This window comes from Suricata suricatta, chromosome 11 (assembly GCF_006229205.1).
Source record: "Suricata suricatta isolate VVHF042 chromosome 11, meerkat_22Aug2017_6uvM2_HiC, whole genome shotgun sequence".
NCBI lineage: Eukaryota > Metazoa > Chordata > Mammalia > Carnivora > Herpestidae > Suricata > Suricata suricatta.
In genome coordinates this window covers 84,818,655-84,839,057 of record NC_043710.1, presented here as the reverse complement: position 1 = coordinate 84,839,057, position 20,403 = coordinate 84,818,655, and the positions used below count along the sequence as shown (strand labels likewise).

Genomic DNA, 20,403 nt, shown 5'->3' with positions numbered 1-20,403 from the left:
GTTTGTTTTCTGTCTACCTCCCTGACTGAAATGTAAGCTTCCTAAAGGTGGGACTTCATGTTATTCACTGTACTATGTCTAGAACAGAGTACGGCTCATAGTGGATGCTCAGTAACCATTTATAGCAGGATTGACCGCAGGATTAGATTAACACACGGAGACCACTGTGTCCCCTATTCCACTTCCACTCTTTTCATAGACACAATCACTGTTAATAGTTTGGTGACTAATTTCTTAGGCTTAAAAAATATGCATTTATAAATGCAGACACACATCTAACTTTTTTAAAAGAATGCAGATTGTTCCATACCTTTATTTTCTCTCAATAATATATTTGAGAATTTTTTCACTTTAGTTTATCCATCTTTCCATGTAACCTATCAATCAGTGTATCTATCTATCTGTCTACATATCTCTCTGTTTATATAGTTCTATTTAGTGGTTACTTTGTAGTCCACACTATATAGATGTACCACTGTTTAATCATTTTCCTATTGATATGTGATTTGTTTCCCTTTTTCACTATTATAAACAAGGCTGTAGTGAATATGCTTGTACATAAATCTTTTTACCTGTGGGCAAATTGGCCTCAAATTACAGAATTACCTGGTCAGTAATTTGAGAGGCACTGCTTAGTTTGTCCTTTTTTTTAATTTTTTTTTTTTTTTTTTTTTTTAGAGAGAGTGAGCAAGGGAGAGGGACAGAGGGAGAGAGGGAGAGAATTTAAGCAGGTTCCATGCCCAGTGTGGAGCTTAACATAGGACTTCATCCTATGACCGTGGGATCACGACCTGAGCTGAAATCAAGAATCAGGCGCTTAACTGACCGAGCCACCCAGTCACCCAGTTTGCCCTTCTAAGAGACTATACTGGTACACCACCAACAATATATGAGTGCCCATTCCCCCTTACCCTTGCCAACACTGGATATTTCCATGCTTCCAAAATATTTTTTATGTTAGGTGAAAAATAGTTTTACTCTCTTAGACAAGAGACTGCAGAAACTCGAGTGATAAAAGCATTACTGACAGGTAGGTAACTAGGCACATCCCATACTGGTAAGCTCCGGAGCGTCTAGAGTATAAGTTAGCCTGTTTAATAAAGACCATTTATTTTAAAAGAAACATTCAAATTAAAGGAATAAAGTGATTTGAGATGAGAAATACCTCGTGCCAGTAAAGAAACTTTCAGACAATTTTTTTCAAGAAGTCACATTTCATATTGTATGCTGGGAGATCCAAAACCACAGGCCCCGGTATCCTCATTTTCTTGGCATAATTCTTTCCCAGATGATTTTTTTTTCCTCAAAAAGAATCCACAACACAAAACCTCAAGTGTTAATAGCACTGCCTGGAGAGTTAATGGAAGTCATAGCCTTTGGTGATTTATGATCTAATAGTTTCGTGGTTTGTACTGCGCTTTTCTAGAAGAACAAGGGACATTGTCTGTAAGAACAAATAACTCTGGGGTCCAAAACAGAAGCGTGGGAATGAATAAGAAGAGAAAAGTCAACCCAGAGGAGGGAGATAGAACAGAAGTAGACACCCAGATGTTTCTTTGACATTGGTTGGTTTTAACCCAGAACGAGTGTGAGTGTTTGCTGGCTCACATTCTTGCCTTTGCCCTTGTAATGACTTGTCAGGGCTGGGCCAAGTCCCCAAGGGCAGCCCCTGAGTCTTCTCTGTATTCATCAGATATCAAAATAGGCTTGGGATGAAAGGTACTTTTCTGGCATCAGTAAATTAGAGTTTGAAGAATTCCTTGAAATTACCTACTTTTATTCACTATATGGATGGCAAGACTGAGGCCAGAGAGCTAAAATGACATATAGGTAAGGATCATGATATTTTAAACATAATCCTGTTGAATAATGAAAAGGAAGAGTTCTTTTACTTGAACTTTAAAGATATAACAGATTCTTGGACAGAAAAGTACTTCTGCCTTGAAATTCCTAAGGTAGGAGCGGCACATAACTAGCATATATACTACCTACTACCGTACGCCCCCGCAGATGCCCACGGCATTTCGCATTTCGGCAAACTTCAGCAGTCAACCTCAGCTCTCTTCTCTCAGCCATGCTCTGACCCAGCCTCGTGATCCTCCTTTGCACAGTGCTGTAGGCAGCTGCTCATAATGGACCTGAGTTTTCGTGTGAATTAAAATCTCTTTCTGTGTGTCCTCCTCTAAATGACACATCGATGTGATTCATGATGTGATAACAGTGGACTTAAAGCCAGAAGAATTTGGTTTGACTCCTGGGTCTTCTTTCTCATAGCTCTGTAGTCTCTGTGATGTTACGGAAGTCATTCAGCCTTTCATTCAGCCTTGTCTCTGAAATGAAGAAGTTGAGTGAAACGATCCCTTTCTAAGTTTATTTATTTATTTTGACCATGGGGGAGGGGCAGAGAAGAGAAAAAGAATCCCAAGCAGGCTCTGAGCTGGCAGTGTACAGAGCCCAAGGCAGGGCTTAAACCCACGAAACTGTGAGATCATGACCTGAGCCGAAAACCAAGAGTCAGACACTGAGCCGACTGAGCCACCCAGGTGCTCCTGAATGAAATAATCTTTAAGCATCCTTCCAGCTCTGAAAAATGTTATGATTCAAGGTCTAGAGACCGCTCAAGAGGAATTCATATGTATTTTTACAAAGACCAGAGGTGATTCTCAGCAATTTGAATATTACAAATCTATTTGTATTCTTATGTGTTTCTAGCTTTTTCTGACTACTTCTTTTCATCTGCTCAAATTATTGACCCATATTTCTTTTTATTTTTTTAATGTTTTTTATTTATTTATGAGAGACAGACAGAGACAGCATGAGCAAGGGAGGCTCAGAGAGAGAGGGAGACACAGAATCTGAAGCAGGCTCCAGGCTCTGAGCTACCTGTCAGCACAGAGCCTGACACAGGGCTCGAACCCACAAACCATGAGATCATGCCTGAGCTGAGGCCGGACGCTTAACCGACTGAGCCACCCAGGCGCCCCCTGACCCCTATTTCTGAAACAAGAATTTAGAGTTTTAAAAGAGACTATGGGGGTGCTTCTGGGTGGCTCAGTCTATTATGCCTCTGACTTTAGATTTCGGCTCAGGTCACAATCTCACAGTTCATGGGATCAAGTCCTGTGTCAGTCCACTGTCAGCGCAGAGCCTGCTTGGAATTCTCTCCCTCTCTTTCTTCCTCTCTGTCCTTCCCCTTAAAATAAATAAACTTTAAAAAGAAAAAAGACAGGGGAAATGTCCACTTAATACCAGAGGAATGGCAGGACCCTCTTTCTGGCAGTGGGGTCTTGACTGCTCTTACCCCTCAGGCTGAGCACAGCTCACTGGCCCACCCAGCAGATCTAGATCATGAGTTCCTGCATCTCCCCCTTCTCCCACATACCTTCTCATGATCCAGAGGCCCCACCAGTCAAACAGGTCTCCGCAAGTGGTCCTCTCGGGGCTCCTGGCTTTCTTCCACCCTGGCTCCTCTCCTGACCTTGCCTTCCTGTTTGTCTTCCAGGCCCTGCTTCCCTTCGGGCATACCCCCTCCTCTCAGTGATCACCCGACAGCCCACGGTCATCTCGCACCTGGTCCCCGCCACCCCGGGAGCTGCCCAGGCATTGTCCTGCCACCCGGCCTCCGAGGCCACCTCTGCGGAGCTCCCAGGGGGCGAGGCTCTCGGCAGCAGTGAGTCGGAGACGGAGCAGCCCACGCCCCGGCAGAAGAAGCCCCGTCGGAGTCGTACCATCTTCACTGAGCTGCAGCTCATGGGCCTGGAGAAGAAATTCCAGAAGCAGAAGTACTTGTCCACCCCAGACAGGTGAGAAGCCTGGGAGAGGACTGTCCGCAGGGAAGGCCCTTGGGAAGGGAAGACCCTTTGGCTCTGTGGGATGGATGGCCACAAATACTGTTTTAGAGAGGTTCCACACCACAGCAGGAATCTCATCCTTGGCTCCTGTAATTCCAGCCCACTCAACAGAACCCAGCCCACATATGCTCATCATACTTAAGCCCCAGAATCCTGTGTGTTGCTGAATGTATGCTCCTTGCTGTATTTAACTATGCCAGTATAACAAGCAAGGTCAAGTTTAGGAAATGGTTGCCCAGGTTCTGAGCCGGAAAACAGGTTTGGTTTTGAATAGCCACTTAACATGTAGGCTCAGATGCAGTGGGACTAGATGTGGAATTGGGGCCTGGGACCTTCTCTGGCTTCTCCCCACCCTCCGGCTCCCAGCTGCATCAGTGTGCTGGCCTGGCTTTTGCATGGAAAGGCTTGGATTATTTCGGTTGACGAACTGTTAGATTTCTGGTAAATGTGAGAGATGCTAAGAACAATGTGGCTGAGAGGAGGAGTACCTGGATGTGAGTTCCTTCTTTAAACCCTTTTGAGATCCAGATGAGTGAGCTGTGACCTCTGCTTTACTAAGATTCTCAGCTTATTTGTTTAATTTAGTACCTGCACTGCAAAATATGCAAGAATATATGTCTTGCCTTGTTCCTTCAAACGTATTCTGGAGATGTGGAAGTGGCTGAGCTAATGTGTGATCTATTTATTGGGAGGATTTTCCAGGTCCTTTCTGCTCATTAGGTTTGACCCTAGTCCTATCAGAGAGAAAGGGAAGGAAACCCCAGTGCATCTCTAAGCTATTAGTAGCTGTTTGATACAAATTTAAGTGAGAGAGGAGTCTACAAATCACAAGCTAAGGGGCATGGATTCAGTTAATTGAGCATGCATCAGGAGTTTGCTGTAGGCTGGGCACTGTGGCAGGGGTTACGAGTCTAGAAAGTCTGGATCACAGGGAAGGAAATGACAACAAATTACAACACAGTGCACGGGTACTGGTGCCAGTGTGTTACCAAGGGCTTGAGAAGCACAGAGATATTGCTGAGTGTGTCAGATGGGGATCGGGAAGGCTTCTCAGGAGGCACCATTTATGAAGAGCTTTGATTCCTGGGGGAATGGCACACAGGCAGAGAGGCATATCTCCCTGGGCATGTTGAAGGAAATGCAAGTGGTCAGGACATCTCCAGATGAAAGTGCACATGTGGGTGTGGCCAGGTTGGAAGGCTCAGGGGGCTGGCCCAAGAATGCAGGCTTTATCTAGGCTGTCCGTCAGCAGCCACCAAGCGCTGCAAGTGACATGGCCAGGTTGACATTTTAGACTTCTTGCTTTGGTGGCACCATAAGTGATTTGAGATGGAAGTGATGGAGTGGGAGAATGGGTGGGAGTCTAGGGATAGTCACTGAAGACCCGAGTTAAGGCAGTGACGGTGGGAACACAGAGAGGAAGAGAGACTGGAGAACAGTTTTGAAGGTGGAATGGACAGAACTGACACTGGTGTGAAGAAGAGAGAAGAAAGCCGGAATTCTGTGCCCCCTGGATTGGGCCAGTATAACTGCAGGTGCACAAGGCAGAGGACAGACTGGGTTTGGTGGAGAAAGAGTGAGTTCTGTTTGGATTTGAGCATCTGAGGAGTCTTTGGGTGGACAGTGGAGATGCGGCTGTGAACTTGGGATTAACAGAAGGGATCTCCAGGTTATCAGCAGCAATTTTGGTGCCCCCAGCATGTAACAAGAGCCTGGGGGACTTGGGCAACCAGGTGAGGTGGGCACATTATTTATGGCTTGTGTGGTGGTTAACCAGAAGGGCTTCAACAGGCCTGGGTAAGATTTTAGGCTTATATTCTAGAAGCCAGAGAATTTTTTCACAGAAATGTTAGTTCCTAATAAAGCTCCTGGGACTTCCGGATCCCTGCCCAGGCACCTCTCAGGTGACCTACGTAGGATTGATTCACTTGCCTGGGGAGAAGGACGCCATCTGGCTGGCATGGAAAGCTGCCGCCTTAACCCGCCCTCTCTGGTGTTCCTCACCTACCTCTGTACGTGACCAGGGCCATGAGCACTCCCTCCTCCCACAGCTTTCTCCCTCTTCCCCTTTGTTTGTTTCTCCGGTTTCCTAGGTGACCCCATTTAAGCGAATATGCAGGGAAGTGAGAATTTGTAACGGTGGCAGGTAATGAGAGAAAGCTGATGACGGTGAAGTGTGTTTCTGTAGCCAGAGTGAGTCAGGGGTGCATTTTTCCCAAGTGAGCTAACGCCATGTACTAACACAGCACACAGAGCTGCAAACTGAGCCTTCCATTGACTAATGCACCTGATGGCCTCAGGTGAACCGGCCTGGAAGGTGCTGTGGGAGCCTGGGAGACCAGAAGCCTGTGGCATGGCCACCTCGGGTTCTTGGATCTTAATGAATGGCTGCCTGGGAAACAGCTCTTCATTAAGGGGTTGGGGGGAGAGCTAAGTGCTGTTGGCACCGGGGATTTATTAGCTTCAGTCTGTTGATCACTTTCAATAAAACTGTTAGCTTCCAGTAGCCTTTTTCCTGAGACGGCCAGATTTATGTGACTACAGATTTAAGACAAGTTCTAAAGTTCCTTGGAGGAAGACTGTGTTGAGATGGAGATTTGAATTGTGCACTCTGGGAGTGCCTGGGTGGCTCATTCGGTTAAGTGTCTTCAGCTCAGGTCTCATGGTTCAGGGGTTCGAGCCCTGTGTCGGGCTCTGTGCTGACAGCTAGCTCAGAGCCTGGAGCCTGTCTTCAGATTCTCTCTCCCTCTCTCTGACCCTCCCCTGCTCACGCTTTCTCTCTCTCTCTCTCTCAAAAATAAATTAAAAAAATTTTTTTTAAATTGTATACTCTGGTGAAAGCATGGGGGCTGGGCAACTGCCAGGAATTAGCACCCAGAACCTTCATTTGCCAGTAACCATTGGTCCTTCTGATGGTGACATGTTGCTCATCACTCTCATGGGAGAGAAAGTTGGAGCTAAGAACTCACCCCTGTGAGTCTTTAAGGGTCAGGCTTGTGGCTCTGAAGATTTGTATGAGATAAGGGACCTTAGATCAACAAATTATGATCCTTAGAAACCTCAGAATTGTAAAACTCAGAATCCTGGGACCCTTGAAAGTGGTGACCTCTGCTCACTGTATCAAGGGTGCTCATCCCAGATTATTGTTCTAGAAGTCCATAGTGCTGCAGTGACCAGGGTTGGAGCCACAGGGAGACAGCTAGTGTTGGCTTAAAGAGGCGGTCCATCCACTTGGTGCTCAGGTAGACCTCGGGTTCTTTACAATGTAGGTCAACAGTCGTAATCTTGAGGACTAAGTTTGTAAGCCTGGTTCTTTTTCTCATTTAATATGCTCCAAGTGGGCTGTTTGCTACGCCTTGTGATGTGGCATCCCTGCATTTTTCTCCACGAAAGCCTGTGTGAGGACTTCCCTTTGACAGATCTAACTTGTACAAAAATATGGTTGGTAGAGGGAAGCCCCTGTACAGGAGGAGGGCTACAAGTCACATGTAAGTAGGTTTGAATCCTGGCTCCATTGCCTACTTTAGGATCATCTACCAAGGGTCAGCAAAGTTTTTCTTATACAAGGCCAGAGAGAAAATATTTTGAGCTTTGTGGGCCATATAGTCTTTGTCTCTTCTTTTTTTCTTTACTATTTTTTATGTATTTTCTTTTGAGGGACAGAGACAGAGGGTGAGCGGGTGAGGGGCAGAGAGTGGGAGACACAGAATCTGAAGCAGGCTCCAGGCTCTGAGCTGTCAGCAAAGAGCCCGACACGGGGCTTGAGCCCATGGACTGTGAGATCACTCCCTGAACCAAAGTCAGATGCTTAACCAACTGATCACCGAGGCGCCATATAGTCTTTGTCTCAACCATTCAACTCTGAGGCTATAGCAGGAAAGCCACCATAGGCAGTACATAAACAAATGGGTGTCTGTGTCCTGACAAAACTTTATTTACAAAAGCAGGTAGCAGGCAGGATTTGGCCATGGTTAACAAGAGATTCTAATCTTTCCAAGCTTCAAATCTCTCATCCATAAAATGGGAATAATTATACCTCCATGGTGTCGTGAAAGGAAGAAATAAGACAGCATAGGTCATGGGCTTAGCACAGGGTCTGGGATACTGTGGTACTCAAGAAGTAGTTGCTCTGTTGTCAGAAGTAGCTCCAACCTCACACCTCCCAGGAATGGCTTTGACATTCAGGACTTTTCAGAAGGCCACAGAGAAATGGAGAACCATGGTTAGAAGAAGAATGGGAAGCAAGAGGGGCTACCGATTTAATGTTTCTTTTGGAATCCGCCATTTTAAAAGTTTAGGGAAGCGACAAGGAATGAATCAATCCATCAGAAAGTACTTTTGAGTCCTTGGTCTGCTTTAGAATGTGCTTCACAGTTAGAGAACAGTTGAGAACATGGAGCCACCTGGGTGATGCCTGACCGTTGGGAAAGTACAGAGGGATAACCCATGGGAGGTGTTATGGGTATGGGGAGGCTCACCTATGTGTAGGGGGGAGGAGTGGCTTGAGCTGGATCTGGGATGATGAGCAGGATGATATGATATGATATGATATGAAGCAAGGATGATATGTCTTTTCTTTTCCTTTCCAGTATGAATTTGGGGTCAGAGTCCTTATTTCATATAGGATCCCAGTAAAGACGCTGTGTGGTCAGAAAGAGGACTTTGCAGTCAAGGCTGGGAAATTCTCTTGGGGTCCAGTGTAGATAGTGAATGTTTCCAGGATGATTGCTGTAGGTATCCTTGGGTGTGAGCATCTGTTTCTTAGGTTCCAAGAGTTTTATCCATGGGATTCTTGGAAGGAAAGTAGAGTTTTTTGGGAAAGAGCTTGTTTCATGGGGGATATCCATATGTTGATAGCAGTACCCAGAGCTAGTCAAAGGACCCTGTCTCTACTGACCTTTCCCTCCTTCCTCATTCTTCCTTTGCATCTCATGCCTTCTAGGTTGGACCTGGCCCAGTCTCTGGGACTCACTCAACTGCAGGTGAAGACTTGGTATCAGAACCGCAGGATGAAGTGGAAGAAAATGGTAAGAAAGAAGAGAGTGACTCACAGTCTGTGCCCATCATGTTGGGAAAAATTCTTCCTACAGGGCTGGTAAGGAGGCAGGAAGGACCATTTGGTGGTCTGGGTTCCAGAGAGTGTGAGACCTTTTGTGATGCTGGCTATGGGGAGAAGCAGTTTGAACAGTCAGATAAGCCATTCCTCCTGACCTGGATTTCCTGACCAGAAGGATATTCTTTTTCACAGTTTCCTTAGAAATAAAAGAAAGCCCACAAGCTTCTCAGTTGCTAGTTTTAACCCCACCTGCTAGCCTTTTCAAAGAACTTCCTTCCCCCTCCCACCAGTAACTAAGAATAGAAGTCAGTACTTTGTTTATAATGACATATAGGACCCATCTGTTCCTGTAGCTCTGTGTCCTGCAGTGCAGTGATTATCAAACTTTAGTGGGTGTCTGAGGAACCTGGGTTGCAGGTAAAAATGCAGAACTCGAGGTGCTTCTTTATATCTTGGTTGCACAGATCTGTGGCAGGGCTGGGAATGTGTTGTTAACAAGCTCCCAGGTTCCTCTGAGGCACTTGATGTAAGGACTACGGTTTCCCTAATACTGCATTACTCCTTAGCTAATGACTCATTCCATCTTTGGTTTTTAAATGCATAAACATCTCTCTAAACAGTCCCCCCAAAAAACAAACCTACATCTCTGTATTTTGAGGAACTCAACTTCCTAATAGTTGACCTTTCAAAAAAAAAAAAAAAGAATAAATTTGAAAGATGTGTTAAATCCAAGTTTCCAAGTAGTTGAGTGTTTCTTTTACAGTTTTGTAAACTGCAAAGGAAAAGGTCAAAGCCCAGAGAAAAGAGGTGAGCTAGGAAAAGAGGGTGGGAAGCAGCCTGTTATTTCTTTAGGGACCAGTAATACTCAGAAACTTCCAAATTGTAATCCTCAGAACCCTGGGACCTGGGCCTTTGTCAGTCATCACTGAATTTTACTGGTCCTTTCTCCTCTTGCATGGACCAAGGGGTCCAGGCCTGCTTGGTTAACATTCTTCTTTGTTAACCCATCTGGTCAGGAGCCATCTTCCCTGGTGTTTCAAAGGCTAGAATCTGATTTTTTTTTTTTTTACAATTACTAAATAGCTAAGATAATTCTCCCTCCCTTAGTTTTCAGGAAGATAAGTAAGCTAATAGATATTTTTGATAGCTGATAGATACTGAGTCATTTTCTCACTTTTGTCCTTTTGTCCAGTAATTTTTTTCGAAAACTTAAGTACTTGCCATTGTCTGCTAACAATGAGAAAAAGAAATACATTGTAAATTAATATTAATGGGAAACATTTTTAAAAAGCCAACAAGGCAGCATTTATTATATTATTAAATATCATATATATTATATATTATAATGTATTATACATATTATCTATATTCCTGGGCAAATCTCATCATTTCCTCTGGGGAGGCCTGAGCCCGAGAGGAAAGGATGTTCAGGCCACGTGGCTAGTGGAGCGCTTGCAAGGCAAGGCCTCAATGTCACTTGCATGTACAAACACACATATGCTGGGTGAATCAACACATAAACACATGTGTGTTAGTGCGTCTTATGAGCCTTGTCCTCGGCACTATGGGAAGTAATGAAACAAGATGTAAGCCTGACTTCATGGCATTTGTGATCTAGCTGGGGAATCAAGGTCCAGAAAGCAGCCAGGGAGCACATGACAATGAATTATAATTACTGGCGGTGTATAAGCCCACAAGAGTTCAGAGGACAGGTATGTGAGAAGGGTGCCGGGATAAGGTGCAGGATAAACTGGGATTCACCTGAATACGTGGTCATCCCAAAACCTTGAGAGCGCTAACACATGCGTGAAAATGATGGCAGAAATCTCCCAGGGGACTGATCTCAGAAAGAACTAGATCTGGGAGTTAGAACCTCTGGGTCAAGTTCCCATGCCTGTCCCTCCCTGGCTGACTTTGGGCAAGTCTGCCACCCACCTCCTTCCTCGTCAATCATCTTCATCGAAATCAACGTCTCCTGAGTGGCAGAGGTATTGTTGAAATCAGTTATCAGCAATCTCTTCATGAGTCAGACAGTTAATGAATTGACAGCTCAGTCCCTGCCAGCACCACCCGATGCCTGTGGGATGAACGTGTGCCTTTGCCTCTGACGTCACTTGCTGTTCACAGTCCACTGTGCTACAGGCACAGGGTGAGCTGGATATGGAGGGTTATCCATGCCGTACATGGCAAGATGGAAGTAAATTAGCAGATATAACCTCAGCTTGCCACAGGCCCCCCACATTCAGGTCCTTTTAGGAAGCAAGAGCGCCAAGCTCTCTGTTTACCGGTTATTTATTGAGCATCTTATTGGAGAACCAGGCAATGGAGGTGCAAAGGTAAGTCATGAACTTGTCCATTCCAAAATAAAATTAGAACAAGATACTCAGTCAAGTGGAAGGAGACCAGCCTGTAAAACTAGTAGTTATTCAGAGTGATCAAGGTCAACAGTTGGATTTCCTGGGTTCCGAATCAGATTAGAGAAGGGAGGGCTTCTCGGAAGAGGTGCCATCTTAGGTTGGTTTTAGTGGATGAATAGAAATGGGGCCAGGTGAAGGTGGGAAGGGTGTCATGGGCAGAAATCCTTGGAGCACTTGAACTACTTCAGAATGGCCAGAGCTAAAATGAGAGAGAGGGTTGTTGCTCAGTCTGTGGGTCTGAATTGTGACTCCCCCAGGACAGCGAGGCATTGTTGGGAGCCTGATTGCCTCATATGTTTTCCTGGTAAAACTCTTTCAAGGCTATCTCTTCAAGTCCTGGGAGGAAAAGAAAAAGCTAATTGGGTAATAAAGATGTCTCAAGGCTAGTAACCTAATTGGAACTGGAAAAAGATTAGCACTTGATTCTGAGTTATTCACACGGCAGCCAGGGATAGTGCTGCCAGAGGCCAGATAAGCATCTCTGACTAGTTTTTACTGGTCAGCATTTGTAACCTATAGCGGGTTGGGTAAATTTAATCTTGCACATTAGCTGGGGCGCTCCCCCTCCATCCCATTTCTCGTTGGCTCTAGTTCCAGGAGGACCCAGGATGTTTTGCAACAGGTTGAAAGTGCCTCATTATTCAGTGATGCCTTTCAGCTCTAACACACAATTCTGTTCTGTGAGAGGATCCAAATGAATTCCGCCTTCCTGCCCCGGTCACAGAATTGAGTGGGCCACATACCATGCACCATCATCAGCAAGTCCCCAGATAGTCAACAGTTTCATGAAATGGCTACCAGTTACTGTCTATGTAATCTTGAGCGGGTTACTTGCCCTCTATGTGCCTGTTTTTTCATTAGTATAATGCCTAATACGTATGTCCCTTATAGGGTTGTGGTGTTGACTGAGCTAATCCCTGTAAAGCTCTTAGCACCGTGCCTGCTTCACAGTATGCAGCTGAGAAATGTTAGCTGCCCCCCTCCTCCTCCTCATTTACCTATCCATGTTTTTGGAGGCTAGGAGACACAAGCTGAAATTTCTGGGGGCCCTGAACATTTCCTTAGGATGAGAGCAATCGGGCTGTTTGTTCTTTCTCACTGAGCACTTGCTGGGCCATCTCCCAATCAGTGCCTTAGTGTTTGGAGCCCTGCTTGAGGTAGCACTGTGCCTTCAGGCACAGAAAGGCTGCTGAACAGGGTTCTGGAAAGAGATTAATGCTGGAGAAACTGAACTTGATTCTCAGCTGCATGGGAACAGTTGTCAGTTTAGTGGACTCTCACTGTTCCAGAGAGCTGCAGACAAAGAGAAAGGGGCTGATGGGAGACTGTGTAACTGTAGATAAATACTAGAAATAACAGCACAGGGCACCTGGGCGGCTCAGTCCAACTTTGGCTCAGGTTGTGATCTCGCAGTTTGTGAGGTTAAGCCCCACTTGGGCTTGCTGCCGTCAGTGCAGAGTCTGTTTCAGATCTTCTCTCTTCTCTCTGCCTCTCCCCTGCTGCACTCTTTCTCTCACTCAAAAACAAACATTAAAAAAAAAAAACAAGAAAGAAGGAACAGCGGCATATTTTAGGTGTCCTTTGTATATTATGCACAATGAACATTAAATTCAAATGGGCAGGGTTTTGTGTTCAAATCACAGCCCTGCCCGTGGCTTGCTCTTTGACCAGGACAAACTACTTCTGCCTGCTCGGTTTCCTGTCTGAGTAATGGAAGAGGTAGAAGGTTCCTCCCTGCGTTGACATTCCATACTCTGCTGTCAAACTGCCTGTCCCCGACCCAAGCACCTCGGGAAGGAAACAGAGGCCTGTCCTGATATCTTCAGCAACAGAACATTTGAATGTCTAGTTTTAGAATTCTGAGGGAGACTGGCAGCCGCACAGCTAATAGGTATAGATGGTGTGCTAGCTGTTTTTCCAAGAGGCATGTGACCTTGAGTGCAGTGGGTTGTCTGGACTCTCCCAGCTGAGGGGACTAAATAGGCTTTAGAAGTAATTGGGAAGGAGGGATCCAGAGAGGATGGCCATAGGATGCATGAGAATGTGGAGCTCCTGGTGTGGAGCCGTTGTGAGATAATGGCACGTCTCAGGTGTGCTGGGAGGTGGGGGGCCAGAGGTTGAATGTGGGAGGCAGCCAAGAGGGTAGTTATCTCCTAATTATTGCTCGTGCTGGAATGTTTTATTCCATTTAGAAAACGGTCTGATTGTTTTTATTTTATTTTTTTCTTGCGGTAGGAAAGCGGCCAGGTGGGGTCTATCCAAGTTGCGTGGGTGGTGTTCTCTAATTGCTGGGCTGGACTTTCTTTTTCCAATTAGGTGGCTTCCTTAGACCTGCCCTTTTATAACTTGATTACTATATGGGGCAACTTACTTTTGTATAACCTCTTTCATACCAAGTAGAGCTGCTTTCAACATGTCAGTTCCATCTTGGCACATCGGGGTGCTTTCAACAGCCTGCACTCAGACTGAATTAAAATTCAGATGCTGACTTATGTGAAAAGGAATATATAGGGACACCTTCTCCGCAGAGATGGATTCTGTCAGTGTCTCTCTCTCCCTTGTTAGAGGTCCCCTTCATATCTGTGCATTAGCTGTTTGCATGGGAAGTGCAGTAGCCAAGCAGATTCCCAGCTCAGAGGAGGTGTTTAGTGAGAACTAATGGGTTTCCTCACGCCATATACAAAAAATAACTCGAAGTGAACCACAGACCTAAATGTAAAAGCTAAGACTGTAAAACTCCTAGAAGAAAATTTAAGAGTAAGCATACACAGCCTTGGATTCGGCAGAACCCACTTAGCACACCAAAAGCACAAGCAACAAAAGAAAATAAACTGGGCCTCATCAAAATTAAAAATCTTTGTGCTATGAAGGACATCCTCAAGAAAGCAGAATGGGACAATGCATTTGCAAATCTTATATCTGATAATGGACTTGTATCCAGAATGTAATATAAAAAGCTCTTACAACTCGATAATAAAATGACAACCAAATTTTCAAATGGGCAAAGGATTCTTCTAAAGGAGTCTTCTGAAGAAGAAGACATATAGCTGGCCCCTCAGCACAGGGAGAGATGCGCAACCTCATTAGTCAGCAGGGAAGTGCAGCTCACACACATGGGATACTATTGCTTACCCATTGAGATGGCTGTAATCAGGAAGATAGAATATCAAGTATTGGCGAGCATATGGAGAACTGGAGCCTTCATATACTGATGATTGGCGTGGTGCAGTTGCTTTAGAAAACAAGTCTGGAAGTTCCTCAAAAAAATGTAGTTACCAAATGACCAGCAATTCCACTTGTAGGCATATACCCAAAAGAAGTGAACAGATACTTCTGTACCCATCTTCATGGCAGCACTATTCACAGCAGACAAAAGGTGGAAGCAACCCAGTGCCCATCGACTGGTGAATGGGCACATGAAATGTGGCATAGCCCTACACTGGATATTAGTTGGCCATAAAAAGGAATTGAAATATTGAAGATGCTACAACATGAAAGACCCTTGGAAACATTATGCTAACTGAAAAGAAGCCAGTTGCAAAGGATGACATATTATGTAACTTAATTCATAGGAAATGTCCAGAATAGGCAAATTTGTAGAAACAGAAGGCAGATCAGTGGTTGCCTGGGATTAAGAGAACAGGGCCTGGCGAGAAATACAGAGTGACTGTTAATGGGGCTTTCTTTTGGGTGGCAATGAAAATGTTCTAAAATTGGATTCTAGTGATAGTTGTGCCATTCTGACTGTACTAAAAGTCACAAAATTGTCAGTATGAATGGATGAAGTGTATGGTATGTGAATTATATCTCAATAAAACTGTTTAAAAAAAAAGAACCTATGGTTTATTGGATTTCAGCATTCATTCTTACAATTCGGCACCTGGAGGTCCTGTTGTTCTCTTATAGGAAAGAGTCAGTAAGTATTCAGTGACTGCAGAGACTTAGTTGATCCTGAAGCAAGGGATAGATGCAGGATTTACCTTCAAGGAGCCTCTGTTCAACTACAGAAGGTAAGATTAATTTAGTTATGTAAGTAGCAAAAATCTATTTCGCTCTGAATTACCCGTGTTAATCCAGGTGCTCCTGAAGCCCTTCTCACTAGCTGCCCAGAAAATCACCAACTAAACCATACCAGAGTTCAGAGCCGGTGGAAGGAGGACAGTCTGTTATATTCTAAAGTAACATATAGATATTTTTAGAGCTACCCCTTCGTAAGTTGTGGTACCCTCATGGACATCACACACTGGGATAATAAATGTGTGACATCAGCAAAGGCCATTTGCGGTACTTTAAATTTGCTTGCTTTGTATCTTTCTTCCCCTCTAGGGAAAGGCTGGTTGTTCAGTACCAATTATTGAATGCCTGCTCTGTGCAGGGGCTGAGTGAGAGGGACAGGCAAGTACACATGCAGTGACAGTGGTTCTTGAAAAGTGCTCTCATGGAGTGTAAGAGCTCATAGAGCACATAGTGGTGGGTGTTAGACTTGGGAGGCAGGGAAGGCTCCCCGGAGAAGCACTGTCTAACCTGTGTTAACCAGGTGAGGAGGCTGGGAGGCGTATTTTGGGCCGAGGAAACCTGCCATTCAGGAAAAGTTCTTGCTCTTTCCAATACAGTATCTGTTGGTCATCCTGTGAGATAAGGTATTATTATCTGTGTTTTGCAGATAAGAAAACTAAGGCTCAGACTCTTTAAAGAACTGAACGCCCCCAAAGACAAACCAGAAAAGTAGCAGAGTTAGAATTTAATCTAGTTATTCTGCTTTCAAAGCTAGCTAGAACTTTCTATTCTCTATTACATCTTTGAACACTACAATTCTGTATTTCTTTTTTTCAGCTTTTAAACATTTAAAAAAATTTTACATCTAAGTTAACATACAGTATAAAAATGATTTCAGGAATAGAATTTAGTGATTCATCACTTACATATACCACCTAGGGCTCATCCCAGCAAGCACCCTCCTTAATGCCTATTGGCCACTTAGCCCATCCCCCATCCAACACTCCTTCAGCAACCCTCAATTTGTTCTGTGTATTTAAAAGTCTCATGGGGCACCTGGGTGGCCCAGTTGTTTGAACATCTGACTTTGGCTCAGGTCATGATCTTGCTGCAGGTGGGTTCACTCCCCATATTGGGCCCTGTGCTGACACCTCAGAGCCTGGAGCATGCTTTGGATTCTGTGTCTCCCTCTTTGCCCCTCCCCTACTCACACTCTAATGTCTCTCTCTCTGTCTCTCTCAAAAACAAATAAATATTTTCAAAAAATTTAAAAAAGAGTCTCTTATGATTTGCTTCCCTCTCTGTTTTTATATTATTTTTGCTTCCCTTATGTTCATCTGCTTTGTATCTTAAATTCCACATATGAATGAAATCTCATGATATTTGTCTCTGACTGACTGACTTTGCTGAGCATAATACATTCTAGTTCCATTCACTTGTTGCAAATGACATGGTCTCATTCTTTTTTGATCACTGAGTAGTCTTCCATTGTGTGTGTGTGTGTGTGTGTGTGTGTGTGTGTGTATCTCACATCTTTATTCTTCCATCAATCGATGGACATTTGGACTCTTCCCACACTTTGGCTATTGTTGACAGTGCTGTAAACATTGGGGTGCATGTGCCCCTTTGAAATAGCACTCCTGTATCCTTTGGATAAATACCTAGTAGTGCAGCTGCCGGGTCTCAGGGTAGGTCTATTTTTAAGTTTTTGAGGAAATTCCATACTGTTTTCCAAAGTGGCTGCACCAGTTTGCATTCCCACCAGTAATGCAAAAGGGTTCCTCTTTCTCTGCATCCTCACCAATATATATTATTGCCAGAGTTTACTCATTTTATCCATTCTGACAAATGTGAGGTAGTATCTCATTGTAGTTTTGATTTGCATTTCCCTGATGATGAGTGATGCAGAGCACTTTTTCATGTGTCTCTTAGCCATCTGGATGTTTTCTTTGGAAAAGTGTCTCTTCATGTCTTTTGCCTGTTTTTTCACTGGGCTATGTTTTTTGGATGTTGCATTTGATAAGTTTTTTATAGTTACAATTCTGTATTTCTTACATTTTTTCCGATTACAGAAATATATGATTATTGTTTTAAAAAATTAGAAAATACAAAAAAATAAAAAACTTAAAAATTATCAATGACTGTGACAGTGCAAACAAGGTGATATATAGTTGTCTCTCCTCCAGATTGGATTATGCTGGGTTATAACCTGTTTTCCACAAAAGTATATAATATTTCCCGTGTCATTCAGCATTCTCGTACATAATAACTGAATGGTTATCAAGATTCTCTGTTTGGGATATACTATAATTATCTACTCAATCATAGAGCAGAAATTTAGAGTATATTCCCCCAGTTTTTGCTGCTAAAACCAATTCATTGATGAACATTTTTTGCAGATCAGTCTTTACCTCAGTCTTTGATGACTTTCTTAGGCTTATTTACTAGAAGTGGAATTTCTATGTCAGAGTGTACACACTTTAAGACTGTTGATTTGAATTCTCAGATTGCCTTTTGAGAAGGTTGTACCCTTTACACTTCCATATTAGAGTATGAGTATTTCTCTTCCTGCTTGCTATTAATACTGTCTTTTTCTTTGAACTTGTCAACTTGATAGATATCGCAATAATATTTTAGTTTTTTATTTCTTACCTTACTCTTGAAGTTGGATTTTTAAGTGCATTTGTGATCATTTTATTTAATGCAAAGACATATAATATTGACAGAAAATGTGTAATGAACATTTGAAGAATAAGGATGTCTTTATACCCTAGAGGTGGGTTGAAAATTTTTTTTTGCCAGGCCATCATCGCTGCTGGGAACAGATGGTATAGATGCTCTTGAGCAGGAAAGCAGAGGGAGGGAGTTCTTTATTTGATGTAGTGACTGTCCTTTTCTCCCACGTAGGTTCTTAAAGGTGGACAGGAAGCACCCACAAAACCCAAAGGTCGTCCCAAGAAGAACTCCATCCCCACCTCAGAAGAGATTGAAGCTGAAGAGAAGATGAGCAGCCAGGCCCAGAGCCAGGAGCGCCTTGCACCCTCCCAGAGACAGGAGGAGCTCTGTGACACACAGGAAGCAAAAGCATGCCATGTCCCCTTAGAGGTGCCAGAGCCCCCCAGCCAGCCCCAAGAGTTACCAGTATCCTCTTCGGAACCCCCACCATCAAGCTAAAATAAAACTCTTCTGGGGGAAAGGGGAGACGGGGAGGAATGGGAAGAGAAGGAGGGAGAATAGGGAACTGCTTCCCAAAGCCTGGTAAACTCGGGGGGTGGGGGGAGACAAGAGATCCACGTCCCCTCTCCCCCACAGGTCTCAGTGGTTTTCATCACAGGTGTTTGATGAAGACTTGGCTTGCCTTAGGCCTTTCTCTTCCTGAAAGGCTGCTTTAGCCACAGGATGCCCTTGATGAAGGGAGATAGTGCCTTGGAACTGCCTCCCCCACTGGGGTAGTGGCTTCAGGGCTGGGTGCAAGAGGCCTGCCCACATGGCGAGCCCCACCCTGGCGTGGTGGAGGACTGCTCTCACTCTCTCCCTGCCAGCCTCTGGGCAGCCTGGCATGCAAGCAGAGAGAGATGGAGGAGCTTGGGCAGCATGCCTGGCTTCCTTGCTGACTCAGCACTTATTTCTGTAGTTTTAAAAGAGAATTTAATGTTTTTGGTTGGTTTTTCGGGGGGGCGGTGAGGGCAGACAAAAGTTGGGAGAAGGGAGTTCTGCGTTATTAGAATTGTTTCTGAATAAAGTTTGTTTGAAGACTCGTGTGCCTTTGTACCCATTACAAGATGGTCAGCTGACCTGAGAACGGATAAGCCTTGTTTTTCTTGCTTTTTCAAGTTGCAATCCCTGAAGCTGCAATGCAAATATGTTAAGATAACTTTTATTTTTTAATGAAAAATAAATCTTTCAAAAGGATTGGGTGTTCAGTTTCTTCGGGCAAGTATATTTAGCCCTTTCTGAATATGTCTTCTGGAAAGAAAGACCCAGAGAGCTAGCCCGGCTCCCCGGCTTTAATTTCCCCCGCTGTTAAATAAAAGATTGGGCTCTGCCCACCACCCCTCCTACCGCCTTCTGCCAGAGCAGCTCTGCAGTCAGCCACTTTACACAGTCGCCTTCCAACTTTAAAAATGCCTTGACTTTTTGGAAGAGATAACAAATGTATGTTCTCAAAAGTCCAACAAAGAGAAGACTTGCCCCCCACCCCCACCCCGCATAGGTAACCATTTTTATTGGTCTCTTGTTTATCTTTCTTTAAACACAGATGTTCTCATCCATTTGGATGATGGGCTCTGCAACTTTGAACAAAAAGGAGATTCGAGAGCTACTTGCTAGATGTTCTCTTTGATTTGAAATTTAAAATGATGCCCCAACGTTCAGTAAGACCAGGCAAGAGGGAACTCCAGATTCACTGAAGAACTATGACCATCTCTTTGCCTGACTGTCGCATACACTGGCCCAGAGGCCTGACCTCACAGAGGTCCCCTTGATCTGTATTTCCCTGCACGCTCACTGCAGATGTCCTGCTGGGCAAGGTGTCCACCCTGCACACTGGCAGTTCATAATCCCACAGTCACTCTGGGCTCGGGAAACAACTACAGAGCAAAATATGTTGCTAGTGTGGAGCAAAACATGTTAGTTCTGTAAGAGAAATCACATAATTCTTTTCAAAGGTATGCGGGAACGATCTGCTTGTTTTCCGTAATCCGGCTGCCTGCTTCCCTCCATTAACACTGACAATCAGAGTGACTGCAGTCTTGACTTAGCAAGGCAGTGCCTTCATCTCTGTCGCCATTGAGATCAGCAGAAAGAAAGCAGTCTTTTTCTTACCTCTTGTGAACAAAGGAGGTAAGGATTTGGCCTCCGAGAACCAGTTTGTGCAGACCACACCCGGCCGTGTGTGAGCTTTCTTGAGCTGTGCGTGTACAAAGATGCCTCCTGCATATCTAGCCCACCCCATGGGACAGTTTTATGATCTGCCTTTTGTGAGATGTCCCAGTGAGCCGGAGAATACACATGGCCACAGTAAGCAGGTGGGCCTGTGCCGGTCTGGTCTCACTCCTAAGGAAGTGCACTGCCCTGCTCAACC

General features: G+C 44.5%; 1 protein-coding gene across 1 annotated transcript in view; it reads left to right on the top strand.

Moving 5' to 3' along the window:
- The window catches only part of BARX2 (BARX homeobox 2), a 74,416-nt gene extending 55,184 nt beyond the window's left edge, over positions 1-19,232 (top strand). The window contains exons 2-4 of the mRNA XM_029957259.1: positions 3,503-3,803; positions 8,794-8,878; positions 18,228-19,232. Coding sequence (XP_029813119.1) covers positions 3,503-3,803; positions 8,794-8,878; positions 18,228-18,494 — 653 coding nt within the window. The 3' untranslated portion in view covers positions 18,495-19,232. The remainder of the gene's footprint in view (positions 1-3,502; positions 3,804-8,793; positions 8,879-18,227) is intronic.
- The last annotated feature ends 1,171 nt before the right edge of the window (positions 19,233-20,403 follow it).